Genomic DNA, 12,534 nt, shown 5'->3' on the forward strand with positions numbered 1-12,534 from the left:
CTTTTCGGAATCTGGTATAAATATACAAGTATAACCGCCTAATTATATTTGTGGCATCCTATATAGCGTTAACATATTTTTGCACCCTCAATTATTATGTGAATTTTCTCTATAGGGTTATTCAACTTTATTATTTATTCCTATAAACTTCTTTTTTTTATATCTTAATTCAAATTATTAGTTGATCTCTATATATGAGGGTACTTTTGATGTTATATATCTGATTATTCAAGTTACCTTATTATTATTAGATCTTTTATTAATAAATAAAGGATAAAGAGTTTAAGTTTTGTATTTGAATAAGAAATATTCTTATAATACATAACTAATATGATTTATATTTATTATTTTACATAAAATCAATAATTAAACATCTTTTCTAGGCAAAATTTAAAGGCTAGTCAATACAATATTAGCTTCTTCCTAAGATAAGAACAATATTATAATCGAAATTGTAGAGTTTTTAATATATATATATAATAAACATTCTATTGTTAATATCTAAAATATCGCTGAAGATTTCTAATATCTCAATATATAAGATATAATTCTAAATGGAAAGTTAATATCTATATTCAAAGATACCTCTAAGTATAATATTGTAACATTGCCTGATTTACTTATAAATCTGTCAAATGCTAACTAGTGCTCATTAATTCTATGAATTGGAGTTACTATTGGGTACATTTGAGCAAAATAAATACAAATCCACATCATCCAGGTGCAAAATGTCATCATTATAACAACAACCAAAGAGACTCTGAAATAATTACAAAAAAGTTAATGATATATAACCGGAATATAGATATATATATAAATAGGACAATATATATAGACCTAATAAATTATATGTATATAACTAACTTACTTTACAGTTTCTCCACGAGATAGTCCTTTACTACCTTTAACTCCAAAATAAATAACACAGAATATTGCAGTAATAAAACCCAATCCTGCAAATATTAATGAACCATTCGTGGCATTATCAAATGGAGAACTCATTACAATAGCTTCCTAAAGTTTTAATGACTGAAATACAAAGATTATATAATATTTAGTTATAATATACTTCTATAGAATACATTAGAGATAAATTGGCGCCAAATATATTATATTAGCGGGAAAATATTCTTATTTGTGTATTATCTATTTTCTATTATAAAATATTTAAAACCATTTTCTGTAATATATACAATGACAACAATAAATGACGCAGTATTCATGTCTGATGATGAGGAAGATGAATCATTTAATGGATCTGATGTATCATCTGAAGAAGAAGATAATGGGTAAGGCACTTAATTATCTAATAAGAATGTCCCCCAAAATATAATGCAATTATACTATATATACATGCTTATAGTAAAAAAAATAATATGAAATATGAAAGAGATGATAATAATGAAATGCTAGATGATTTGGACAAAGAAGAAAGGATTGCAATACTTTATGATGATATCCTAAAGGAATCTATGAATATATTTAATAGGCAGTCAACAGTCAACTCAGATGACTTTATGTTACAATTTCAACGTAAATGTTATAATCCACCTAATTTTAGGAAGAATTCAAATATATCAGAACTTATGCACTATATAGATATTGGGGTAAGTTTAATATTGATTTTATTAAAATAATAATTGTAGGAATACTTTGAATATTTTAAATATTTCTTATTTATATTTTATATAGACATCAAAAGTACTACCTAAATCTTTAGATTTAGATATTATGAGTTATAAGAATAGCTGTAGAAATATAAAAAATATTTCATCAGATGGAATACATGAACTTGTAAAAAGTGCACTTGGTAATGCAATAGATAAAAATCCAATATATATAGAGAAACAAGTTAGATATGCAGGGAAATTATTTAAAATACGTGAGAAAGTGGAAAAATTATCATATGATAAGCATAAAAAGGGTAATCAATTTATTGAAAATGCTTTAAGTGGAAAATTATCTGTATTAGATGTTGTAGTATCAAAGATTACTAAAGAAAGCAGCATAAACTCAATACAAAAGTCTCATTCAGATTGGTCTGAATTTAAACAAATGACAGGTATAGAGTCTCAATTAGAGCAGCAAAGAAAATATGGATATTTATCTAAAACAGCATTTTTACAAAGAGCTGATTGGAGACAACATGAAATGGAATTGGAAGCTAAGAGAAGAGCACTAAATAACCACAATAAACAATAATTTTATTTAAGAATAATAATAATTATATTAGGAATAAATATATATAATTTTTTTTTTTTTAGATTTAACCAATAATTCTTAATTGGATAATACTTTGATTCTTAATATATTGAAATTAATTAATCTTTATATATATGAACAAAATATTAACTAATTAACATTATTTCTCAAAAAAAAATCATAAATTTAATTAATTACTATAAATATTATTAAAAATATTTATGGATATATAATAAAATATATTTGTATAATAAAAAAATAATTATTTTTAAGGCTAATACCCATTAAAAGTAATATAATATTTCTATTACTAAGAATGTATCTACATTAAAATTATACTTAAATATCCATATAGTTGATGTGATTTGTATTAATATATTTAATAAAATATAACAATATATTGAAAAATATTAATAAAAATTTGATATATGAAAATATATTATAAACATTTTCAAATATACACAATTTAATAAAATATCTTAATATTACAATAATATTTCATAATATATTCTATTGTAATCTCTTAATTAACTTGACTATATATAAATGTTCTCCAGATATTTTTTTTTCATTGATAATATCTATATTCCAACCTATATAGTTCTTATTTTGTCTCAATAAATTTATAATATCTATTGGTTTATTTCTACCTTCTAACAATAGATAACATAAACCACCATAGCTCAAAATATTGTATAAACATATAACTTCATCTAATTTTGTTTTATATAAGTTATCTTTCCCAAAAAGGAATCTATTAATAACTTCTAATCCATTTAATCCTCCAGCCCAAGCTACATCAATATTACATTGCTTCCTTAATTGTATAAGTTCATCTTCTAAGCATGGAACATATGGTGGATTGAATATAATTAAATCTAATATTCCATTATTTAATTTTGATCTATTAATATTTCTAAAAGAGTCAAATAATTCCATATTTATAAATTCAGTACCTGATGAGATATTATTATGAGTTATTGTTCTTTTTGCAAGATTTATTGCACTTTTATTAATATCAGTCAATAATGTCAATGGATATATTTGTCTTTTGTTAAGTTCCTTCAAAATTGATGATGATATATACCCACTACCACATCCAACTTCACATATAATTGCTGGATTTGCTTTTACTATAATTTCAGTTTCTTGTTTCAATGTATCTTCTAAAAAAAAGGTATCATCAGATGGTTCATATACACAAGTCCAATCCTCATATGAAGTATGTGATAGATCTACCATCTTAAAGATCACTCACAGAGTACTATATCGAAAACATCTAACATTCTCCACGCGCTATTACAGTAATTTAGCAAATAAATATTGATTATAAATAAATTGTAGATAATTTTCTTATTTAATATTAAATAATATTAAGTAATAACATAGATTTAATTATTACTTAAGTTTAATTTTTTTTTTTTTCTTTTTTTTAAGTAAATCTTTTACATAGTAGACAAGTATTGAGCGTGATTATGCATCATAAGAAATAATTCTAATTTTAAGTACAAAGTTTACCTAAAATTTATCTAATTAAATAGATCTTTAATAAAAAAAGTAGTAGAGTATTTTAGGTCCTATTTAAAGTGGTATCTTTAAGTACTATAAAAGCGGTAAATATTAGTGTTTGGCAACGAGGAGACTTTATTATAAATTGAGCTATTTTAAACTTACAACATTCAATAGTATTAATAATATTTTTCAATAGGTAGTACCTCTTTGAAGATATTAAATAAATAAATAAATAAATATATATATATATATACAGTAACTGAGATGACAGGGATATATTTAATATGAGATATATGATACGAAATAGACCTTTAATGTTAATTTGTCTACAGTTAGTTTTATACTTTATAATATTACAGTATAAAGTTTGTCGGTTAATTACTAATAATAAATGTGAATCCAATGATTTATCTTTACTTGAGACTATAAGGAGAGATTATAACCTTATGGAGTTTGCAAAATATAATGAAGAATTATTAAATGATAAGATACTGGAGATAAGATCTAATATTGAGATTTTATTGAAGTTACTGACATCTTTAAAAAATAATATCAAAGTCAATTTTAGAGAAGTACAAAACTTAGTAGGGGAAGATCTTAGTAATATGAAATTTGAAATTCCAAATATTTTAGATATACTAACAGCTCAAAGACTTGAATTAATAAATTTACAAATCAAGAAAATAAATATGATTACATCTAGATTATTAGTATATTGGCATGCAGAATATAATATGGGTTTTGATATTGAATCAAGTGAGTCACTTGATATGTCATTTTTAGATATGATTGGATTGGGTGATGAAAGTATATGGGATACATCTTCTTTAGGTGGGAAAGTTTCGAGAGCAATTGATCATGGGGCTGATATATATGACAAATCTGTGGATAGGTTAATAAGTAAGCTTGAATTATACCGATATATTATGGTTTATAATTATATAAGAATTTTGGGTGTTATATTCCGTAAGCCTTTAGATTATGAGAAGATAATTCGCAAGTGCTATGCAACTTTTAAAGCTGTTAAGGAACAAATAAGTGAGACTAGAGATTCTATATCTTTAATATTACAACAAGATCTACCTAGTGAACCAACTTTACCAGAACCAATAGCAACTCCTTCATTTCTAGATATCAGGAAGTACTGTAATACAGAATCATACAATGATTTAGTTGCCCGTATAGATTTTTTTAGAGAGATACAAGATAATTATAAACATGCTATTGATAATATTAAAAGAGAGAAATGTATAAATCATGAACTAAGAGGTTGTTCATTATGTGAATCTAGGAAGTATCGTATTTTATTATGTGAGTGGTCTATTCATGATTTAGAGATTGATATCAAGAGGTTGGAAAGTAACTTGTCAATTTGTTTCAATATATTAAATAAACGTCATGAAGAAACTATTAAACAAATAAATTTAGATGTGTATAGTGAGTTGAGAAAAGATGTGAGTTTTGACTCCACATTAGAATCAGAAACTCCATTATCTTATTCTCCAGATAATCATCATTCCTATAATTTAGATGAGAAGTCCAATTCTAATGATAGAATTGCTAGGAGAAGATGGAGAAAAGTAATATTGGTAATTAAATTTATTAATTTGTTCAAAGAAATGGTCTATTTATCTTTAAAAGAACCTTGTATGAAAGTAACTAAGGGGATTGAAGGGATTTCTACAAATGTTAAAAATAAAAATAGTAAGTTTCATATGTTAGGTCATAAAGTCATTATTAATCAAACAAATGAGAAGGTACCAATACCAAGTTCCAAGATTTCACATGGAGGTAATGATAAGATTAGGAAATCTTCTTTAAATTTTTGTAATTCACTAGGTATAACAAAATATAAAAATGATCAGACGAAACATACTCATTCAAATAGTAAAGTTAACAATTATAAGAAAAAGAATACATAGTACTCATTTGAATAGTGTAACTTCAACTTTATAATGTTGCTTTAAACATGATGAAAGATTAAGCTATGACAAGTTAAACATTTACAACTGAAAATGACTCATTTTCCTTTAATAATTACTGTACAATTTAAGTAATTTATAGTGTTTTAGTTTCCTACATATTTTTTTTAAAAATAGATTAATAATATAAAATTTTAAGAATCTGAATATTAAGACAATAAGCTATCTTTTTCCAGAAATACTAACACTCCTAAATTTAATACTTCTGTACTATAATACAAATTTTATATAAGATCCAGTTAGATTTCATACTAACATAATCTATATCAACAATATTTTAAATCAATACAATGCATTTAGAGTTTCAGTTTAAAATTGATATCTGAACTTTTATAATTTATTAGAGTAAATGGATAATATTTTTTATTGGAGACTTGTAGTATGTTCCTGATATAAAGATATTTCGTTATATTTAATTCTTAATCATATCTCTAAAATATATAAATAACTAGTCAGTATTGAAAATAACTTGTCAAGTAACATTGAGAATTGTTTTTTTTTTATATAGTGAAGAGATTTTAATTTCCTTCATTTACATTTTCTAAGGAACTTGAAAGTAGTAATATATCCCAATTTATAAACTCGTATTTGTCTTGATATAGGAGTAGAATAATAAACATCTATTAACTTATGGGACTTTTTATATTTGAATAATTTGTAGTGTTTTATAATAAAAACTCGATTTTTTTAGTTAAAAAGTTTAGATAAAGGTTGTACCTTAAATATGTTTTGGGACGTTTTAATTTAAAGTTGATAGACTTATAGTTAGGATATTAAATTGTAGTATAAATTTGAAATTTAAATAATAGAAAGTTTATTTATTTGTATACTTTATATTTAACTCGTCAATGATCATGAATTACTTCTTTGAATAACATAACAAATATCATTAGTGTGTAACCCTCTATGTTATGAATATATAGTGTAGCATGTAACTCAGAACATCTAGAATATAAATACAGTAATTTTTAATATGTCTAGTTAATATTAGTTAACTTAAAGATATGTGTTGTAGTTGTTTTATTAACTTTTGTATTTGGTACTTCTTTTGTACCCTCTCCATTAACCACAAGCACTTGTACTCATTTGTTGAGATATCCGTAGATTTATTTAAATTATCTATAGAGTCACACCTCTCAATACATAGTGACAAGCAATCAGTAAGGTCAGTTATTAGAGATATAGTTTCTTGTAATAAACTTGTAAGAAGTTCACATTTCCGTTTGCTATCCATTATGTAAATATATATTACAGAACTTCTTAAATTTTCTAAGACTTATCTTCTACTTCTTTATATATTTAACTATAACTCAGTTTTACAAATCTTTTTCTTTTTCTATACTTTCTGCAGGTAACCATTTCACCTTGTTTCTACAATATATTGGCCAAGAAGGGATACAGATCTATAAATGAGGAGCGGGTCAATTTGGCACCTAATGAATTTCAATATTTTAGATATATACGAACTTACTAATGCTGTCAACAAGAGTCCTCCAAAGAGGATTAGAAATGTGTACAAAAATTTCTGATAAATAAAACCAAAACAGAATGCAATAACTGCACTGGTAAGAAGTATATATTCATGGATCTTATAAGATAGGTCTTGTCCTGAAAAGTCCTAAAAAAAAAAAAAGAATGGGATGAGTATCTGCACCCTATGAATTAGTTGAAATAAACCTAGAGGTTCAAGGTTAAATATTCTACTTTATGAAATACTTTATTACTGATGCAATAACCCTGAAACTTTGGTAGACAAATTTCCATTATTTTGGACAAACCTGAGTATTTTCTTTTAAACAGTTATATGTATGTAACAAGGTTCCAAGCATTTTTTTATATGAAATACTAATTCTTTAATAAAAAGCTGAGTTGTAAGTTCTTTTTTATTTTTTTGTTTTTTTTTAAACAAAAAACAAATAAGATCATGGGTTTTATACATAATATTAAGGTTGAAAATGACCGCCAGGTATAGGCGGCAAAATAATTTTAGAGACAGAAATGAAATACCCGGTACCACTACAAGAAAAGGTAAATTCTATAGACTCAATTATTATTTGCAAGGTATAAAAAGGTTCAGTACTGTTATAATCTAATCTGTTATAATCTAATTTTGTAGTGTTTTGATTATACTATAACCTGTTGAGTTTTCTTACAGCACAAATTAAGAATGCAAGGCAAATTTTGGGCTGAAGGATCTGATACATCCTTATCTTCAGACTCAAATGGTAATGATGGTTCTTTTTCGGAATCTGAGGCTGAGGCTCAATCTCACTATCGCCGTCCGCGTGAAGTCAATAATAATCGTTGGGCAATAGATTCAGATTTTGATAGTAGTGAGGATGATCGTCGAGTGGTCCGTGGGGCTAAGGAGAAATTTTATGAGGAATTAAGATCTATTACACGTTTAATAACCAATCATATAAAGATATCAGATTTTGGAGTATTAAGTGAAGACTATGAGAAGCTATTGAGATGTATTCAGAAATCACGATTTTTAATTGATCAATATGGGATACCAAGATTTCTGATTTTGGTACTTGTTGAATTGGAATTATTTTTGGATGAGAAATTCAAAGATAAGGAGGGTATAAAAAAGTTATCAAAGGCCAAAGCAACTAGTTTCAACACTCTACGTGCAAAATTTCGTAAGACAACTGAAGAATATAAAACTCAAATGGATGAATGCAAAGCTAACCCTGACAATTTTCATGATGTTAGTGAAGAATCTTTTTCCGATTCATCTTCTTATTCTGAATCAGAGGATTCAAGTCCAGATGATGAGAATGATACTTCTGAATCTGGGAGTGATGCATCATCTTCAACATGGTCTTCTGATGAAGAGGCTTATGAAGATCGTCATGCTTCAGCACTAGCTAAATGGGGAACAAGAGTAAAGAAACCTAAGAAATCTGAATCTGATGGAACTAAAAGGATTCCCAAGCAAAAGACTTTACGTAAGGAATACTTTGATAGCTCATTACAAGGTCAGTTAGGTATTGGAGTAAGCACATCTAGTAATGCAGGACTTGGTGGAGGTGATATGTTTTCATTTGAGGGGGAAGTAACCGTAGATATGATTGTGGAGAAGGTTGGTGAGATTGTAGCTGCTAGAGGGAAGAAAGGGACTGATAGACAGGAACAAATTCGTCTTTTAAAAAGAGCTGCAGATATAGCCAAACCATTATCATTACAAGTATATGCTGATGTATTAACACACTTAATATCTGCTCAATTTGACACTATTACGGGTGCTTTTCATTGTATATCTGCTTCTATATGGTCTGAAATATGTCAAAATATTAATATACTTTTGGATTTGATTGTTCATACAAGTAAAGATAAACGTATTTATATATCTGGATTCCAAAGTTTTATTTCATCTAAAGATAGGAAGAGAAGGCTTTCTGGAGATGATTCTACAGGAAATCTCATTAATCTTTCAAACTCTATAGGGAATTCCGGTGATTCTACATCACAAAGTGGTGAATTAGATAATATGGTTTCTTCCTCAGATAGTCAGGAACAAGATAAAAGTACTGTAACATTTTTGGTCTCATTTATAGAAAGACTTGATGGGGAATCTCTTAAGGCCCTACAATTAACAGATGTACATTCTAGTGAATATAAGGATCGTCTTGTACAATCTTTGCATTTGTTAGCTTTACTTTGGAGATGTTACAAAATATGTGAAGAAAGAAAATATAATGATTTAGTTGCCACTTTGTCAGTCCATTTAATTAATCAATTACACTTTAAAAGTGATTCACTAGCAGTAAAAGTATGGGAATTTACTCGACAAATATTAAGAAAAACTGCAGGATCTTCTCTACAGAATTGTAGCTTTCAGTTATATCCTACTCAATGTGAAAAGTGTGGTGATAAAAGCTTAGAATGTACATGTAAACCTAGTGAATTAATTACTCAATTAGTACACAATGTGTATTTATATGGAGATACCAAAAATAAGCTTAGGGTATTATTACAACATGTATACAATATGGCTTTGCATGATAAATATTATGAAGCTATTAATTTATTCCAATCAATGGGAGTTTACGATATGGCATTGGGATCTGATGTAAATATTCAAATTCTATATAACAGGGCACTTGTACAACTTGGTTTAGCTGCCTTCAGATTAGGGGCTGTAACAGAAGCTCAAGCATTATTGAGTGATATTTGTATGCCAAATCGTAATCGTGAATTATTAGCTCAAGGAATGAGTAATATGAAATCTCAAGAGAGAACTCCAGAACAAGAAAGAGCAGAAAAAAGACGTCTTTTACCTTATCATATGCATTTGTCTCTAGAAGTTATAGATTGTATATATCTTATTTGTTCAATGTTACTTGAAATTCCATATATGGCATATCAAAAATCCTTAATATTGAATAGTGAAGGGAATGCAACTTCTAATACAAAATTTAAACCAATATCTAAACAATTTAGAAGATTATTAGAACAATATGAACGACAACCTATAACTGGTCCTCCAGAAAGTCAGAGGGATACAATTATTGCTGCTACTAGGGCACTTCAACTTGGAAAGTGGAAAGAATGTTGTGATTATATATTTTCATTAAGTATATGGGATCATAATATTGCAGATAGAGACAAAATTGAAGAAACCCTAAAAATTAATATTAAACAGGAAGCTTTAAGGACTTATATATTTACATATGGACATCTATATGACTCCTTTTCAGTCAAAAGTCTATCAGATATGTTTGATCTTTCAAGGGATATTATTCATTCTTTATTATCTAAAATGATGTTAAAGAATGAATTATTAGCATTATGGGATCAATCTGGAGATTTTGTATTATTAAATCATAAACATACAAGTAAAGTGCAAAATGATGCAATGATTTTATCTGATAAATTACAACAATTTATGGAATGTAATGAATCGATGATTAGCTCTAAGAACACTAAAAGTAATATTTTAACTAATGCTAGAAGTACTAATTCAAGTACTTTAGGTATAAATAATACAAATACATCAGGTCTAAACTATTATTCTAGGAAATTTGGACAAACACAGCAATATAACAAAAATAGAAATATTCCTATTTCTGTCAGACCTATTAGAGTTTAACTTTAATTTTGTATTTTAAATGTATTTAAATATAATTTTAAAGTTCATAATTTTAGTTACATCATATAAAGAAAATTCAATATAAAATTTTGTAGTTTCTGGAAATTATTGTATATTAATTTCAATATTATTTATTTGTCATCTTATATAAAGGACTTTCCATATATTCTAAAGTTACTTTTAACGCTTTTATTTGATCAGATGAATTAATCTGTCCATATTGTATGCATCTTCTAATTGTTTCTATGAAGGCATCGATCAATTGTAAAAAGTTGTCAAATTTTAATAAATCACTATACATTGTAGCATCTATATCAGATAAATTACAAAGTATATCTTTGTATACTTGATTATTAACTTCTAATAAATCTTTAAGTTCTGTAAATAATTCATCATAAAGTTCACACTTTTCTATTTCAGTATCGATTAAATCACTTTCTATATTTCTGTTTCTGGTATTAATAGAATTCTCAAAAGAATCAAGAAATTTCCCTAATGAAAGATCCACTAAAGTTCTTAATCTACAAATAAATTCAGTCAGAGTTTGATCGTTTATCATTTAGTTACTATATTACAAGCATTATATATTACTAATATTTTGCTACAGACAGAAATTTGGCGCTTTCTCCATACTTAACTTGGAATTAAGCGGGAAGTAAATAGCATGAGTTAATAGAAATAGAAAAAAAGAAGTAAAGAAAAAATAAACCCCTGCTTTCTTTTATTATAAAAAAAATGGAAGATCCATACATTTCTATATTAAATCATTGTGACTATATATTGTCTGAATTAGGACTAAGAACGTTCTTAATTAAATTACCACTTAATAGCTCTATAGCAAAAAGTACTGGAAAAGGTATAAAACAAAAAATTTTCAAAAATTTATCTTTTTCTTCTATTAAAATTGATCAAGATAATATAATACAGAAAAATAATGGATATTATTCATTAAATATGGGAGTAAGAGATATGAATCTTTGTAGATATTCTAATTCTAAGTATTTGAATAAAGAAGATCTTTTAAATATTGAAAATATTGTAAAATCCTTAACTGAACCAACAATTTGTGGTTTTGTATTTTTAATAGCTGAAATATCATTGGAAGATAAATCCTCTCTTTATAATAGTAATACTTCTTCTAAATGTTATCGTCCTATTGGAGGAGGAATAGTTGAATTAGTAGATGATTATGAAAGATGTCTAAGATCAATTTTTTGTAAAAAGAAACTTCCTTTAAAAATTTCAGAAAATATATTACGTATTATTATTGGACGTACTATTATTCATGCTTTACAATGGAAATATAATAATAGTAAGAAGAAATGTACAAACAAAGTAATTTCTGTATTAGATGATCATATAAAACTTTTTCCTATACCTGCATATAATATACTACTAAAAGATTTACCAATGTCTAAACATTGGGAGATATATGATGATGCTGGATCTCATTCAGATCACCCTGGTATTAAGTGTAACTGCTATAAATTATCAAATTTTCCAAATTCAAGACAATTTTGGGGTATATCTGAATCTAGATTTATGAAATTGATTAAAAGTGATCCAAAGTTATTTGGTAAGAATTTATTAATTGAAGATTTTTTAAGTGATAATTATTTTAAATCAAATAAACTGGTTACAAATTATAATGAGAAACAGGATAAAGAGAATTTAGATAATATTTATACTAAGAAACGAAAATTATTAAACTAAATTATTACAAGATACAAAAATTTATAT

The 12,534-nt window shown here is 26.1% G+C and overlaps 6 protein-coding genes across 6 annotated transcripts; 4 read left to right on the forward strand and 2 right to left on the reverse strand.

The window, feature by feature from the left end:
- Positions 1 to 1,194: 1,194 nt before the first annotated feature.
- Positions 1,195 to 2,202, forward strand: cand_016480 (uncharacterized protein; the record flags this gene model as incomplete). The annotated part of the gene is made up of 3 exons (XM_067211882.1): positions 1,195 to 1,289; positions 1,364 to 1,607; positions 1,693 to 2,202. 3 exons carry the CDS (start codon positions 1,195 to 1,197, stop codon positions 2,200 to 2,202), a joined length of 849 nt encoding a protein of 282 aa, XP_067069334.1.
- Positions 2,203 to 2,712: 510 nt separating this feature from the next.
- On the reverse strand, positions 2,713 to 3,444 carry cand_016490 (uncharacterized protein; the record flags this gene model as incomplete). Its single annotated transcript, XM_067211883.1, has 1 exon — positions 2,713 to 3,444. The coding sequence occupies one exon, from the start codon at positions 3,442 to 3,444 to the stop codon at positions 2,713 to 2,715; it is 732 nt and encodes a 243-aa protein (XP_067069335.1).
- Positions 3,445 to 4,007: 563 nt separating this feature from the next.
- cand_016500 (uncharacterized protein) lies at positions 4,008 to 5,636 on the forward strand (the record flags this gene model as incomplete). The annotated part of the gene is made up of 1 exon (XM_067211884.1): positions 4,008 to 5,636. The coding sequence occupies one exon, from the start codon at positions 4,008 to 4,010 to the stop codon at positions 5,634 to 5,636; it is 1,629 nt and encodes a 542-aa protein (XP_067069336.1).
- A 2,227-nt stretch (positions 5,637 to 7,863) lies between these two features.
- Positions 7,864 to 10,794, forward strand: cand_016510 (translation initiation factor 3 subunit 8 family protein; the record flags this gene model as incomplete). The annotated part of the gene is made up of 1 exon (XM_067211885.1): positions 7,864 to 10,794. One exon carries the CDS (start codon positions 7,864 to 7,866, stop codon positions 10,792 to 10,794), a length of 2,931 nt encoding a protein of 976 aa, XP_067069337.1.
- A 127-nt stretch (positions 10,795 to 10,921) lies between these two features.
- On the reverse strand, positions 10,922 to 11,353 carry cand_016520 (uncharacterized protein; the record flags this gene model as incomplete). The annotated part of the gene is made up of 1 exon (XM_067211886.1): positions 10,922 to 11,353. The coding sequence occupies one exon, from the start codon at positions 11,351 to 11,353 to the stop codon at positions 10,922 to 10,924; it is 432 nt and encodes a 143-aa protein (XP_067069338.1).
- A 176-nt stretch (positions 11,354 to 11,529) lies between these two features.
- cand_016530 (uncharacterized protein) lies at positions 11,530 to 12,507 on the forward strand (the record flags this gene model as incomplete). The annotated part of the gene is made up of 1 exon (XM_067211887.1): positions 11,530 to 12,507. One exon carries the CDS (start codon positions 11,530 to 11,532, stop codon positions 12,505 to 12,507), a length of 978 nt encoding a protein of 325 aa, XP_067069339.1.
- Positions 12,508 to 12,534: the final 27 nt, after the last annotated feature.

The sequence above is a fragment of the Cryptosporidium andersoni genome, assembly GCF_001865355.1.
Source record: "Cryptosporidium andersoni isolate 30847 chromosome Unknown contig_9, whole genome shotgun sequence".
Classification (NCBI taxonomy): Eukaryota; Apicomplexa; class Conoidasida; order Eucoccidiorida; family Cryptosporidiidae; genus Cryptosporidium; species Cryptosporidium andersoni.